Source organism: Macrobrachium rosenbergii, chromosome 43 (assembly GCF_040412425.1).
Source record: "Macrobrachium rosenbergii isolate ZJJX-2024 chromosome 43, ASM4041242v1, whole genome shotgun sequence".
NCBI lineage: Eukaryota > Metazoa > Arthropoda > Malacostraca > Decapoda > Palaemonidae > Macrobrachium > Macrobrachium rosenbergii.
The window spans coordinates 50,361,625-50,375,706 of record NC_089783.1 but is presented as its reverse complement, the minus strand read 5'-3'; the positions used below and the strand labels follow the sequence as shown (position 1 = coordinate 50,375,706).

The 14,082-nt window shown below is 35.2% G+C and overlaps 1 protein-coding gene across 2 annotated transcripts in view; it reads left to right on the top strand.

The window, feature by feature from the left end:
* The window catches only part of jbug (filamin-type immunoglobulin domains fbug), a 236,167-nt gene that overhangs the window by 157,712 nt on the left and 64,373 nt on the right, over positions 1–14,082 (top strand). For both annotated transcript variants that reach the window (XM_067087183.1, XM_067087184.1), the window contains 6 exons: positions 1,336–1,536; positions 3,573–3,797; positions 4,050–4,292; positions 5,834–5,975; positions 7,692–7,771; positions 7,900–8,067. In XM_067087183.1, the coding sequence (XP_066943284.1) occupies positions 1,336–1,536; positions 3,573–3,797; positions 4,050–4,292; positions 5,834–5,975; positions 7,692–7,771; positions 7,900–8,067 (1,059 nt within the window). The remainder of the gene's footprint in view (positions 1–1,335; positions 1,537–3,572; positions 3,798–4,049; positions 4,293–5,833; positions 5,976–7,691; positions 7,772–7,899; positions 8,068–14,082) is intronic.

Genomic DNA, 14,082 nt, shown 5'->3' with positions numbered 1-14,082 from the left:
TCATCTTATCGGAGGAGTGGGAGTATGACATTAGGTCTAGTGATGCTGTAAACATAGGAAGCTCAGGGTTCCCAGCCTGGAATGCAAAACTAAATTTTATTGTTCCCCCAGGCACTGCTTTGCACCCTGCAGTTTTCCTTACCTGGTGACATAGCATGGGAGTTGGTAACCTCCTTTCAGAGATTAATGTAGTACTGTAATAGTCTGAAAAATAGTGTTGCTTCCAAAAATGGAAAGTGTCTCAAGACAGTGTACTAGGCTGCCTTTGCTTCCAGCAAAAAAGGACTAATGAGTGGTTCAGCACATACAGGTGTAGGGACGTCAACTTACGGAAATGAGTTTTGGGAATTATTCAAAGGAGTACTGTATTGGGAATTGGCACCCCAGAGAATGGGTATTGCCTAAAGTGTGTGTATGTCAGAATCGATTTCCAAGCAAATAGATATACAAATGGGGAATGAGAATGGTGTAAATTAAAAGAGATAGAAAGTTGTAAAATGAAAACAGAAAGACACAAGTGTTTTGTTTCACATGATATTGATAAAGATAAAGGTGCTCCGCACAATGTAACATTATTGTGGTTGCAGCTGTGTTGTTATAAAATAGTAAGCAAAGTGTAAGGTGACTTGATCCAGTACTGTATCATGCATGTCATATCCTAATCATAATGATCTTTTCTCACAGTTGGGGACGACTGTATTTTTCAACAACTAGAAAACTCATTTGTGCCTTGCTTCACTATGTTGCTCTGCATTTATGAAACTTTATTCTGTAGTACTTGTGGATGAACATAAAGTTTTCAAATTAATTCAAGTATATCATTCTGTACAGACCATAAATTCTCTGTAACAGTTTAAAGGTACCCAGGTAAAAAGCACCTGACTTCTTAGTCATTTTACAAGTTTGTACCATTGGTGCCATTATGCTAGGCATCAACATGAATATGGTTTGTGTACAAAAGAATTTTGAAGCTTTTTAATGACTTATAATCTTCATTTTATTTGAAATGGTAGCGTTCATACCAGGTTTGATGCTTGGTGTATACAGTGTTTAACTTTGGTAATTGTAGTAGAGAAAAATAGCATGAATATAAGAGGAATACAGTATTTGAAAGCATTTAAAAGTTTTTTCATTGCTTTACTCATGAGGTGACTTAATGAGTAGATATGGTGTCACTGTATCATATTCATAAGATTTTTAACCTTGTTTTTGTGAATGTTTAGATTTAAATCAGTGTTGATCTGTAGTTTAGAACATTCTGTGTAATTTCTGAGATAGGACTTGGCAAATTTTAATAATGCATTAACAAGCAATATTTCCCTGTTCCACCTTTAGATGAAAATTCAGACCCTGGGGGACCACCTGATGACCATGTCACCTCACGCCTCTCCTCTGAGCAAAGATCTACTTTACTCCAGAGTGATGAGCGCTTCACATCCACTGCCAATTTTAATACATCTAACATAGCCTCATCATCATCATCTGTTACAAGTACCACCATTAGGAGGATGGAAGAGAATTTACAGGCTTCTGGAGGTGAGTTCTTAGAAAGTTGAGGAAAAAATTTGTCCGTTTCTGCATTAATGTCACTCATTGGAAATACTGTACAGTGTGTATAACACCAGTGATATTGCAGAGTTTTAAGATGATTTGAATTTTTCTTAGATTTGTGGACTTGAAGTCTTTTATGCAGAATACTTCCAGCAAAGCTGGTCTTAATGAAACATGGTTAACTAGTGGCAGTTGAGAGAGGGGTGTAGGTTAACCCACCCATTTACTTGGTAAGGAGTATCATGTTCATTTAAGAGCTGGGACTAATGCTGGGTAGGTTGGAGGTGGGCTTATTATAGAAGATTTTTGCTGTGTATATTTGGAAAAATGAAAATTATCTTAATTTAGTAATGTGCAATTTGTTCCCACCAGAATACAAGCTTTGTTTTTTTATAGAACACTTACTTCTTAGATGTGAGAACATGTCTTGAGATTGTGATTGGTTTTGATGCCCCATGCTGAAATGTCAGCCATCTGGTTGTGTAAGTGAGCTAGGGAAGAATGACTCCTTTAACCTCCAGTTCATCCTGTCATTGTGATGTCTTGCTAGACCAGTGCCTGTATGGCTTGTTTGTAACCTCACTTGAGGAAAAAAGAGAACTTAGGTTTCTTATATAAGAAGGGAAGACCAGCTGGAAAGATAGCATAATACCACAAAATTGCAGATATGTATAAATATATATATATATATATATATATATATATATATATATATATATATATATATATATATATATATATATATATATATATATATATATGTGTGTGTGTGTGTGTGTGTGTGTGCATAATACCACAAAATTGCAGTGTATAAATATATATATGTGTGTGTGTGTGTGTGTGTGTGTGTGTGTGTGTGTTCTACCACGTTCCCCCAACCTTAAAAGAAGGACAGAGGGAGTTGCATCTGCTGACTAATGGAAGCCAGAGATACAGCTCTTGGGTGTTGGGAAGAAGATAGACAGGGAGAAGGAGTACCAGTCATCTTTTTTTCTAACCTATCGCCACCATACACCTTAGGCAAGATGCTGTTCTGTCCATTGGAGCTTAGGCAGCTACAAATTTTAAGCGACCACCACAGGTCCAAAGTGGAGTATTCATGCGAAATATGAAGTCTCTTATCATGACAGTTCAAAATTTAGGGCAAGATAAAATTCTTATTGGTATTTGACCTGAGTGATCTTGACCTGGATCTTACTCTGCACATCAACCTCATTAGTAGAATTCCCATGCCAAATATGAAGTCTTTTACCTTGACCTTTGGATCCACTACAAAATTTTGAAACCCCATTACCCATAGATGATATACATTCAGAGTCGTTATCCAATTTCAACTTGAGTAAGTGAACAGACATATAGATGACTTGATAGATTGATAGATCAATTACTAGATGGCCCCAGATATTAAACCAGGGGTATAAAAAGACACAACTGTCAATAATAGAGCTGAATATACAGTAGTGATGTGTTGAATATTCTGAATTGATAAGAGTCTCAAAACCAAGGTGCCTTTTATTGTCTTTTATGAATGTGATCCATATACTGTACATTAGAAAATGTTATCTTTCAGAAATCATACAGACTAATTTTACAGTAATCATTGCCAGTGTAACTCTTCTCTTCATAGATCCTAATTGATATCTGTTTGGTGTACTTTTGAGAGAAGCATTTCATAATGCAGTAATGGAAATCTGGGGTTGTTTAGAAGTTGTCATTGCTGGTCTAATTACAAGTTTTGATGTTGATAATTAGTGTTTCATTGGTATTTACAGATATGATTTCATGCTTTGTAAATCTCAAAGGGATTTAGTTTCACATTACCATTGTGGCATTGATCATGAAATTCAAATTGTCATCCCCTACTTTTCAAGTTTGGAATGATTCTCTGCATTATACAACAAGTCAGCAGTTTTTGTTTTGTTTTATTTGACTAGGTATTAAAATAATTCATGTACCTGAAGCCAGTTTTCCTCCTGTTCTTCAAATGTAATTGTACTGAAATACTAGTCTTTGTTTACCAGCAAACCGTCATGGCACCTCCAGCATTGTCCACCCAGTGAGTACTAGTGTGTCAGTGGATTCTGGAGAGGAAAAGAGGGGAGGCGTGAGGAGTGGAATTGTAAAGACGGAATACAGCATTCATGGTTCCAAAAGTGATTTGAGAAGTGATCATGGACTTACATCCATTGAAGATCATCATCATTATAACACCAAAGACCATTCCCAGAAGCTAGAATCTACAACATGTGAGAATCACTTTATTGTTTACTATAATATGTTTTTATATGTTCTTAGGCTTTATGGATTATACTCCAGTTATTTTATTGTTCTAAATACATTATTTTACCAAGCAACTGTTTATTCCCTCTGTTACATTGTCTTTCTTATCAAAAAAAAAATCATGGGGGGATGTACAAGCATGAGCCCCCTTTTAATGATATGGTTTCAGTTACCGAAAATGTAATTATAATATAAACAAACTTGTCTGTGATTTACAGATCTTAGCTCCAGCACAACTTCAGTTGATGTAACAGATGCTGTGTCACATAGATTGCAGGGAGCTTCCCATCACCAACATTCCCACCAGGTAGCCCGGCATTCACCCCAGCCACAGATTGATGCTTCACGGGTTTCTGTAAGTGGGCCTGGTGTCAGACTTGTGTCTGTAAGCTCACAGGCTGAGTTTACAGTTAGTATGCCTCCACCACTGCGACAAGAAGAGATCAATGTCCGTATCACAGGTGAGAATCTGTTTGTTGCACCCCACGTACTGGTTCAAAATATGTTATTGCATTCCACTTTCTTACCGTTCCTGTTGGTTTATATATCTTTGGAATATAGTTTTCCTTGATTTGTTTTCTGTTTGGTTAAAGCCCTCGTAATTAAACAAGGAATAAGGTTTTTAAGCATGATTCACTCTCTCTGTTGTCATTGATTGCACTTTTCCATTTATAAGCAGAATGTTTATATTCACTCAGAAATAACCTTCTCCTCACTACCCTTCATCTTCACTCACCTCTCAGATATCGAATACCTCTGGCACATCCCATGACCTGACCTGGACTGACTCATTGACTCCGAATCTTCACAATTCATCAGATGACCTACTGAATATACAGTATATATACATGAAGAGACAGTTATCTACATTTATGAATACTGTACTGAAAATAAATTCTACATAAATAGACTAGAATATAATGACCAGTTGACATTTATGAATTTTATTGCACTCCCGTGCATCCAGCACTTTTTTTATGAATATTTTGCGGATTTACATGCTCAAGTAATTTGCTTTGCTTAATAACTAGATCGCCAAAGCAGAAATCTTTTGGTAAGTGAAGACCTATAGTTTTAGGTATGGTTTTAACCGTAGATACAAGATTAAGTTTAGATTTTTAGACAATAGTAGTGTAGCTATTAGAATAGCTGTTTCAGAGTAAGTTATTAGACTAACCACTATTCCCCAGGTCTGTGTAAAGTATCTATGATAATATTGAGCTTTTAATGATCAGTGAGTTTTTTTGTTTAGCTTTCAAGTGATTACTCACTAATGAATGTTAGTTGTAAATATAACTGCTTGGAATTCTTCCCTATGGAATATAATCATTCACCAGCTCTTGTGTTTTTGGTTATCAAGCTTACCATGCACCAGATGTCCCTTATTAACTTCACCATGTGACACTTCTGTAATTGCCTTGCACTGGTATCATCTTTGTGATCACTTTATGCTATTAAAACAGAATTTCTGTCTAAAGTGTGTTTTATTTGGTTTCATTAATTGCATGATGTGTGATGGAGAGGGATTTGAAGTCTGAAATTGTAAGAAATCACACTGTATATTCCAGAACATATTTCCCTCTGAGATTTTAGGTAATTTTTACCAATTTTTTGGTGTTTGGTTTGTTTTTATTGTTTTATGCCTGCGTAATAAGTTTTTATAAATTTCTTTGCTACCATGCGCAGGTATTTGCTAATTTCTGTTATAAAGGATTTCACAAGTAGTCAGTTCACATTTTCTTATGAAAAGGTTTTATAGTTTTGTTTAATTGTTTGGATTTTGCACTATCTTTTTTTTGTAATACTTAATCAATTCATTCGTGTTTTGAAACTGTCAGAATTATTTCATTTTAGGGACCTTATTTAGGGTCAGATTTAATTTGAACCATAACTTTGATTGTGAAAATTCAGTACATGTTTAATTTTGCTAATATAGGTATTTTATTTTAAGAGTTGAAAGATTATATCATCACAGTTTTTCTAAGAATTGGTTTTTGTTCAGGTCCTGGTAAGCGCCAGGTACCAGTTGAGACCCAAGGTACATCAGAAGGGGAAGTTTTGGCTGCATTCACTCCACTACAAGTTGGTGAATACATAGTTGATGTCAGAGTTGGTGATACTCGAGTCCCAGGAAGCCCATTCAGGTAAGCCATAATTATTTGTGCTGTTACATGAGTTTCAATAAGTTGCATCACACTGTCTTATGATTTTTTTATTTTTTGATGCCATGTCAGTTTAATACACTATATCTTTTTAAAAATATTATTAATTTTTAACAGTCCTTTTACTTGTATATACTACTGTATCATGTTTTCTTTCTGATTTCACACATGCACAGTGTCTTCTATAGATGTTTGCTTTGCTAATTATTCTTGTTTAATTTTGTGTTTGTTCATTTTGTGAATTTATGTTAATGATAAAATTTGAACTGTGTATTGGACGCATTGCACATTTAGAGATAAGTTTTAAATATAGATAGCATTTTAATTATTCAGTAGGGTACTGGGTATGTTAGATATCTTAGGATATTTTTGAGTTCTCCTAATAACCGTTTATCTATATGGTTTAAGTTAATGTTAATCTATAATTTTGATTACAATTTAAGTTTATTAATTATAGCATCAAGGACCTCTGTTTTAAAAATTAAGCCATAAATAAGTTCAAGACATGTTAACACTGAAAGCAAGTTTGGATTATAAAGAGTTCTTGTGGGGTACAAAACATGTCCTTGATATTTTATCCACACCTAAGATTTGTTATACAGTAATCCTGGACATCCTGGACATTCTTTCTCCAAGAAATTTTCTGTTTTAGTAAAAGGCCCTCTTCTTGATTTCCTTGTTGTGTTTCTGGTACCATTGTTTGTTAGTTCAATTTTCATGCTCTACAAAATTTTTTCTAATTCTGATTATCCTTCACATTCAGATTGTCCAAAACTATGCAGTCTATCATGTAGTATTAGACAGGCAGCTAATTCTAATAGTGTTGCCTTTTCCTTTGTTACCAAACTATAGTGTGATCCTCTTAATCATATACAGTAGTTGGACTGCTGGAACTTGAAAAGTCCAAATTAGGTGCAAAAGAGACTGGGTTTTTTCTCTGCCCAAAGCAGACACATCAGAATAAATCCTCTTTTCCATGATATTGGGAGGATCACTGCCTTGGAAGTTTTCTTGGTAGCTATGGAAGTGTAATTTTATTACATCAACAGTCATTTGGGTTTCAACTAATTGTTTTATGCTTCATTAACTGTGGTCTGTGATCCCCATCATTAAATCACCTTATTGGATGATTCCTTGCATTTTTGGTTCCATTTATTGCTGATCTCAAATTTGTCACTATGAAGCACTGTAAAGTTTTCATGATTTTTTTATACTCCTTTGCATAATTGTTAATAGATATAAGATTGGTAAATATTTTATTCCACTATCCAGTCATCATTCATATGGTGCAATTGCTTACCCAAAGGAGGCTGTTTGAATTTGTGCTAAAATTTGCACTGAATTTCAAATATAGTGTGTTTTTTGGCCTTTTACATCAGTTAGCATCCAGTGAATACTTATTGTGGTTTTGCTCTAGTAAGTTGATGTTTGTGCCACAAGTATGGCATGAATATGGCTCCTTCAAAAATTGTTTCACTCTTAAAAATTTCGGTATCAATTCAGTGACTGACCACAAATGGCTCTGATCACTAATGATAATTTTAGTGACATCCCAGTAGGTGGTCTGAAGAGAATCAGTCACCATTTTGGTGTATGGTATGTTCATGTGTGGATATTGTTTTTAGGAATATTTCTCTAGACCCCAATGCCCAACCTTTGGCAGATGACTGACACAGTTCCAAAATTTTTGTTTCACAGGTGTTATGTGTATAATGCCCAAGAGATCCAAGTTGGTACTATTCCCAATGGCATAGTTGGAAGACCTGTTGAATTTGAGAGTAAGTATATATTTGCATCTGTGGCTTGTAGTACATATGATATTATTTTTTACATGGTGCGTTATATGTAAAGACTGTAATGCAACATTTAGTGTGCATAAATTTGACACATTTTCTGCTTTTAACAGTTGATGGCTCATCAGCTGGCTCAGGTAACTTGGAAATTTTAGTAAACGGGGGCCATGTGACATCGTATGTGAGAAACTTAGGTCAGCAGAGGTTTTTGGCATCGTTCGTCCCACATTCAGCAATAAGGCATACAGTTGAAATGCGGTTCAATGGAGAGAAAGTTCCCGGTAAGTGTTGACATATTTTGTGATGTCTTTTAGAAGATAATTTATGTAGGTGCCATGTCATTTAGGATATAGAAGTTTTGTAGTTTTTTTTTGTGCAACTTCATTTATTGCATGAGTGGTGATGGGATTTAAATTAGTAATATTTATGAGAATGAGGCCATCTTAAATTTAGTTTCAGTATTTATGGTACTGTACTTTGTTATGTAAGTTTCATGTGTCTGAAGCAACAGGAACAAATTAAAGTTTTACCATTGAAAATTATTTGGCACATCTTTTGAAATAAGTATCACCCCATGATTTATTACTGGATAATGCAGCTAAAGTCTTCAGTGTGGTAAAATTAGATTAAGCATAAACCTGCTGTACACTCAACTATATGAGATAAATTGGAGTGCTAGTACAAACAAAACAGATTATGATATAGTAACTGACTGATTATGTTTTAAAATTTTTATCACTTGTGTATTCTTGAATCACAGGTAACTTGGTCAGTTGGCTTCTTCAGCCTTACAATACAAAATAAAAAAAAATTAAAAATGTACACTAGAATATTCCTTGATCGTCATAACATAGTTGAGGCTGGCAAATTATTGTTCATGAAGATCCCAGAGTCTCCAAGCGATGTATTCTTTTTGTTATTTTGTAGTTGTATTCACAGAATTAGGTACTAAGTTGTCTCCCAGTGTTTTTTTGCATGAGAGAGCTTCAAGTAAACCAAGTTTGCAAAGAATTGAGACCTATTTTAACATTTAAAGGCTACATTTCATTTGTGCAGTAATTTCTCTGTATGAAGGATATTTTACATTAGAAAGTTTTGATTAACTTACGAGGGGTTCTTTACTACCTTACATTTACCTACATTAATCCTGCATTGAACTATGTTAGCTTTTATATCATCTATCCTGATCTCATTGTAAGTCATGTGGTCCTTTTTAACTTCTCTGAGAACCTATTCTGCAATTATGTACATTTGTTCTCCAAAGACTTTCCCAATTATGGTTGACATTTCATTTCATTATTTTAAATTTTTCTAGTAAGGCTGAAGAGGCAACCTAATCAAGTTGATGAAAGTTTCTTTGTATGAGAACATGTTTATTTGCAAAAATGCTACAATGTTCTCATTAAACCTAATTTGTATTCATATTAAATTCCTGTTACTTTTTATTGGGGGTAATTTTTGAAATAAGTTTGTCAATGAGTCTTCTCAAACAATTAGTCTCTCTCACTTGTTATCTAACTTTACAACAAATTTAATGAAAAAAAACTGATAACTTACTGTACTGTCAGTGGAAGCATATACCTGAGCCTTTGACAGTATCATTGGCAAAGAACAGTGGGCATGTAAAAGGGTTACTGATTATTTGTAAACTACATATAGTACTGTATATTATCGGTTATAATAATATGCTGCATAGCTTGCCTAGCTCAGATAAAATAATTGAAAATTTTCTCATCCCTTGCTGTTATGCTTATATACTGCAAATACTACATAAACAGTTCATTTCTACATCTTCCACCTTTTTCTTTCACTTGCATTCAGTGTCCATACTTCACTTCAGTAATGGAGATTTGGCTCAACAGTCCCGTTATACATTCAAACCTTGGCTTCCTGAGACATTCATAATTTCCTCAAAATCTTTTGCACAGGTTCTGATACCTTTCTTTTTTATCACGTATTTTGGGACTCACTTCTTCTCTCATCCAATTATCATCCAAAATCATTACTCATAAATACTTATAAGAATTTACTGTTTTCATTCTATCATCATTACTACTAACGTTCACTGTTCCATCTTTCTAGTTCACTGCTTTCAATCTGTACTAACCATATGCAAACATTTGCCAATCTACACTCCGTTCATGATCCATTTTCATATACTTAGAACTTTGCATCTACATCACTCACATTACTTTTATCTTTAAAGATATTGTATGGCCATAGAAATATAACACACCCTTGCCTGAACCCCATTTTTACAACAAACCAGTCATGCTCCTTTCTACCTAGTCTAATGCATGCTTCACTTCCATTATAGAATTTTCATCACTTTAAGCACGCTTCCTCAACATCTTCATACTGCCTCCTTGTTAGTTCTATACTAAGCTGCGTCCATCAACTCTATCCTAAGCTTTCTCTAGGCCCATGTATGCTACAACAGTTTTTCCCCTTTACATTCAAACTTCTCAAATTACTGTTTCATAACAAATACGATCCATACACCACCTTATCTATCTAAACCTGTACTGTTCTTCACCTATCAAACCTTTTGTTATCTGTCTGTCTTGTTTCAGTCAAAGTCTTACCGTGCATCTGCCCTTGTACACTAAGCAAAATTATGCCCCTATAATTCTAAGTCTCCTCTATTACCTTTACTCATACAAAGGAATAATTATCTCCCTCAGCCATTCCTTCGGAACCTTGCCCTCATCTAGGTATACCTCAGTTGCCTTGGTCTGCCTCTCTGTCACATTTTCACCAGCATTCTACAACATCTCACTTTTATTTTTATCAGTTTATGACTTTGTTCCATTTTGTCCCTGAAGTCCTTGTTCACCTTCTCCCCCGTGGCTTTTATAAAGTGCTTTCTTTTTCTTTCATCTTCCTGTTCAGGACCTTCTTCTGCTTCTGGTTGCATTATTATATAAAAAAATATATTTGTTTAGATATATTTTAAATCATATAATGGTGTAGATTGCGATTTTTTTTGTTGCACGTCTTAATCCCTTGAATATAACAAAGTGACCATTTGGTGAGCTCCTTGGTTTAGATTTAGTTGGTTTTTGCCAGCGCATGCCCTGACCGAGGTTGATATAAGGTATTAAATGGATTAGGAGGTCTGTTATGGACCTCCGGACTCTGTTCAAACAACAGAGAATGGTGACATGGTGAGACCAAAGTCCTTAGATATTGTGTGCGCGCGTAGATCAAGTGTTCGACTGGGTGCTGGGAAAAGTGGAAAAGGCGACTGAATCACGTGACTTGCACTACCCACGAAATCTGAAATCAGATGCAAGAATGTGATTCAGGGGTCGCCTACATTTTCATCATTTAATGTTTTTCCGTTGTCACAAAATAAAAAAATGCGTAAATGTGCAAGATGTATTTTAACCCACCCATTTTCGTTGAAAGAAGATTGTATTAGTGATATCTGTTGCATTTTTGTAAATTGAATTAGTCGTTTCAGTAAGAATGAATGCGTTAAATTTTTTCCAGTTATGTAAAAGTGTTCAGCGAAACATGTAACCAATATTGTGCAGTTATTGTGAAGAAAGTAGCAATTAAAGAAAACTCGACATGGTTTAGTGATTAAATCGAAGTAATTGCCCAAAAAGACAGCAAACAGAGAATAATTGGAAAAACTTAAAAAGAGAGAGAGAGAGAGATTTGTGAAGGTTTAAAACGAAAGATGAGCGTGTATTTTTTGTGAGTTGAAATTCCTATGAAAATCTGAAACAGTATAAAGTTATCGTTTTGTCATTGTTGTGTTACACACACACACACACACATATATATATATATATATGATATATATATATATAATATATATATATATATATATATATATATATATATATATATATATATAAAAGATGATTCTAGAACAACTCCTTGCCGCGCGGTGATGGAAATAGTATATATTTTTGTTGTATCAGTATACATATATATATATATATATATATATATATATATATATATATAGTAATTCAAGCAAAACAAAAGCAGAGCAAATCAGCTACTTGGGAAGAGCAGTATCTTACCAGAAAACCGATCAGCCTCCTGGTAAGTCATCCCACGGAAACAGCATTGTGCCCCATGATAAACCATCTTCTGGAAGTCTTGAATAATATTAAATGCTCAATATTAATAATATTGAACCTTAGTGCAGCGTTCGGAAAAATAATGCCAGGGTTTAATGTGCAAGACTTAGGATAGATGTGTGTTTTACATGGTGTAATATATTGGTTATGAGTAATTTAACTTGAAATTATGCAATGCACATGGAAAGTTAAAAATCTCCTTAACAAAAACTTGTCAAGAGGAGTACCAAAGGCAGTGTTGAGGGACCTACACTATTTTGTAAATGCTATCGACGTAGCTTGGATTGTAAACAGAACATGTAGTGGATTAGTACAGCTTTGTAGATAATGCAGAGTTCTTCAGATTTACAGACAGTGCTGAAATTGTATCCAAAATAAAGAACACAGTGAAGGACGTAAGGAGTTCCCATGAAATTGAAAAGACAAACTGAGAGGCGACAAAACGGGATGTTTATCAAGAGGGTAGAAAATAAATCCCAAGGGAGAGTTTCATATCAAGGCAGTGAAAATAAATAACACAAAGGTCGAAACAGCAAAGGAAGTTGGTTAAAAGTATTTGCCGATTTGCTCCATAAAATGACAGACTAGATACGCAAGGTGGTGAAAATAGCACATTAAACACCTGTTATATGTAGCTTCCGTAAGCTACGTAACTACTTAATCACAAGATTTAATTTCCTCTAGAATAGTCTGTCAAATTGCTAATTGAAGAAGTTACAAGTTAATGCGCTTGTGGCGTCTTATAACTCTTCCACTAGTTCCAGTACTTTTGTCTTCAAGGCTGAAGTTCTGAAGGAATAAACAAAAACAGGGACTATGTTGCGCCTCCTGTTTGCTCAGAAACCGACAGCTTTTTTTCAGCCATTAACCCACCTCCTTCAGAACTACCCAAGGTCTGCAAAGGACCTACACTCCTTCGCATAGATGAGGAAAGCAAAAAAATTGATTGAAAAACAAAAATCGAGAATTAAATTTTAAAACCAAATTTCCTAGTTCAGAAAAATGAAGATTGACAAGTTTCACAGTCCAGGATGTTTCTCTGTGATTCTCCGACTTCAAAGGCCCACTCTGACGATGTCTGTTCAAATTATTTTCAATTTTTTTATTCTCCTACATTATGTAAGCGTTTACTCTTCAAAGAATACAAGAACCTGATTTTGTATCTTTCGATCGCGGGGATGCTGGCTGATGGACGGGAGGAATAATGATGGCTCCTTAATTTGTTCCAATAGAATTTCTTTCATGCAGCATCTGTCATCTACACTTTACTCTTCTCGACGAGACTGTGCTGGAGTCTTCATGAAATATGTTTACACGTATAAAATTGCAAAACGTTGTCACGGGAATTATCACATATGCACACGTGCGCACGCACATTTATCATATATAAGTGCATATATATATAGACATGTATATGTACATATACTGTATATATATTATATAATAAATAAATTATATATATGTATTTATATATATATATATTTTATAAAATATATGTGGGTGTGTGTGCGCGCGCGCATGAATATTTCGCGAACATCTTTGCATTCATACGCACGTAAAAATACATTGCATGACAAAACCCCCAGCGCAGGTCGGCTTGACCCTGAGAAATCCCCACATTATTTATACAATTACTTGAGATTCGGTATTTTCCCAGGGTTGAGAGAGAGAGAGAGAGAGAGAGATTAAAATCACTGTGACTCGCCAGGGAATGAACCATCATGTGACGCCAGCGAGCGATGACAGCATCGAATGCCAAGATGCCCACTCTCGTCTCTCTTTCATCCCCTGTCACCCCTGGTTAAATTCGTATGAGGGACGATCGTTTCCCAGGCGGCGTTGTGCTGCAGCAGGTCTTTCCTTCTGGGAAGAGTCGTGTCTCCGTCAGCGGTGATTAGACTTCCCCACGGGGTCAGTCATCCGTGTCCTTCTTATAATGCTTTCCATTTTTTTGTCCACCCGGTTCACACTTATTATTGTCATCTGCGTTGGAGGCTCCTGTTGACTGAGAGGTTTTCGTGCAGTTGGTTTGTGTATGTTTTTTTTTTTTTTCAAGAGTCTCTCTCTCTCTCTCTCTCTCTCTCTCTCTCTCTCTCTCTCTCTCTCTCTCTCTCTCTCTCTCTCAGAATGATGAAGCTAATCTGTCGTATTCAGAATGTCACTTAACATTTAATTAGAATTCTCTCTCTCTCTCTC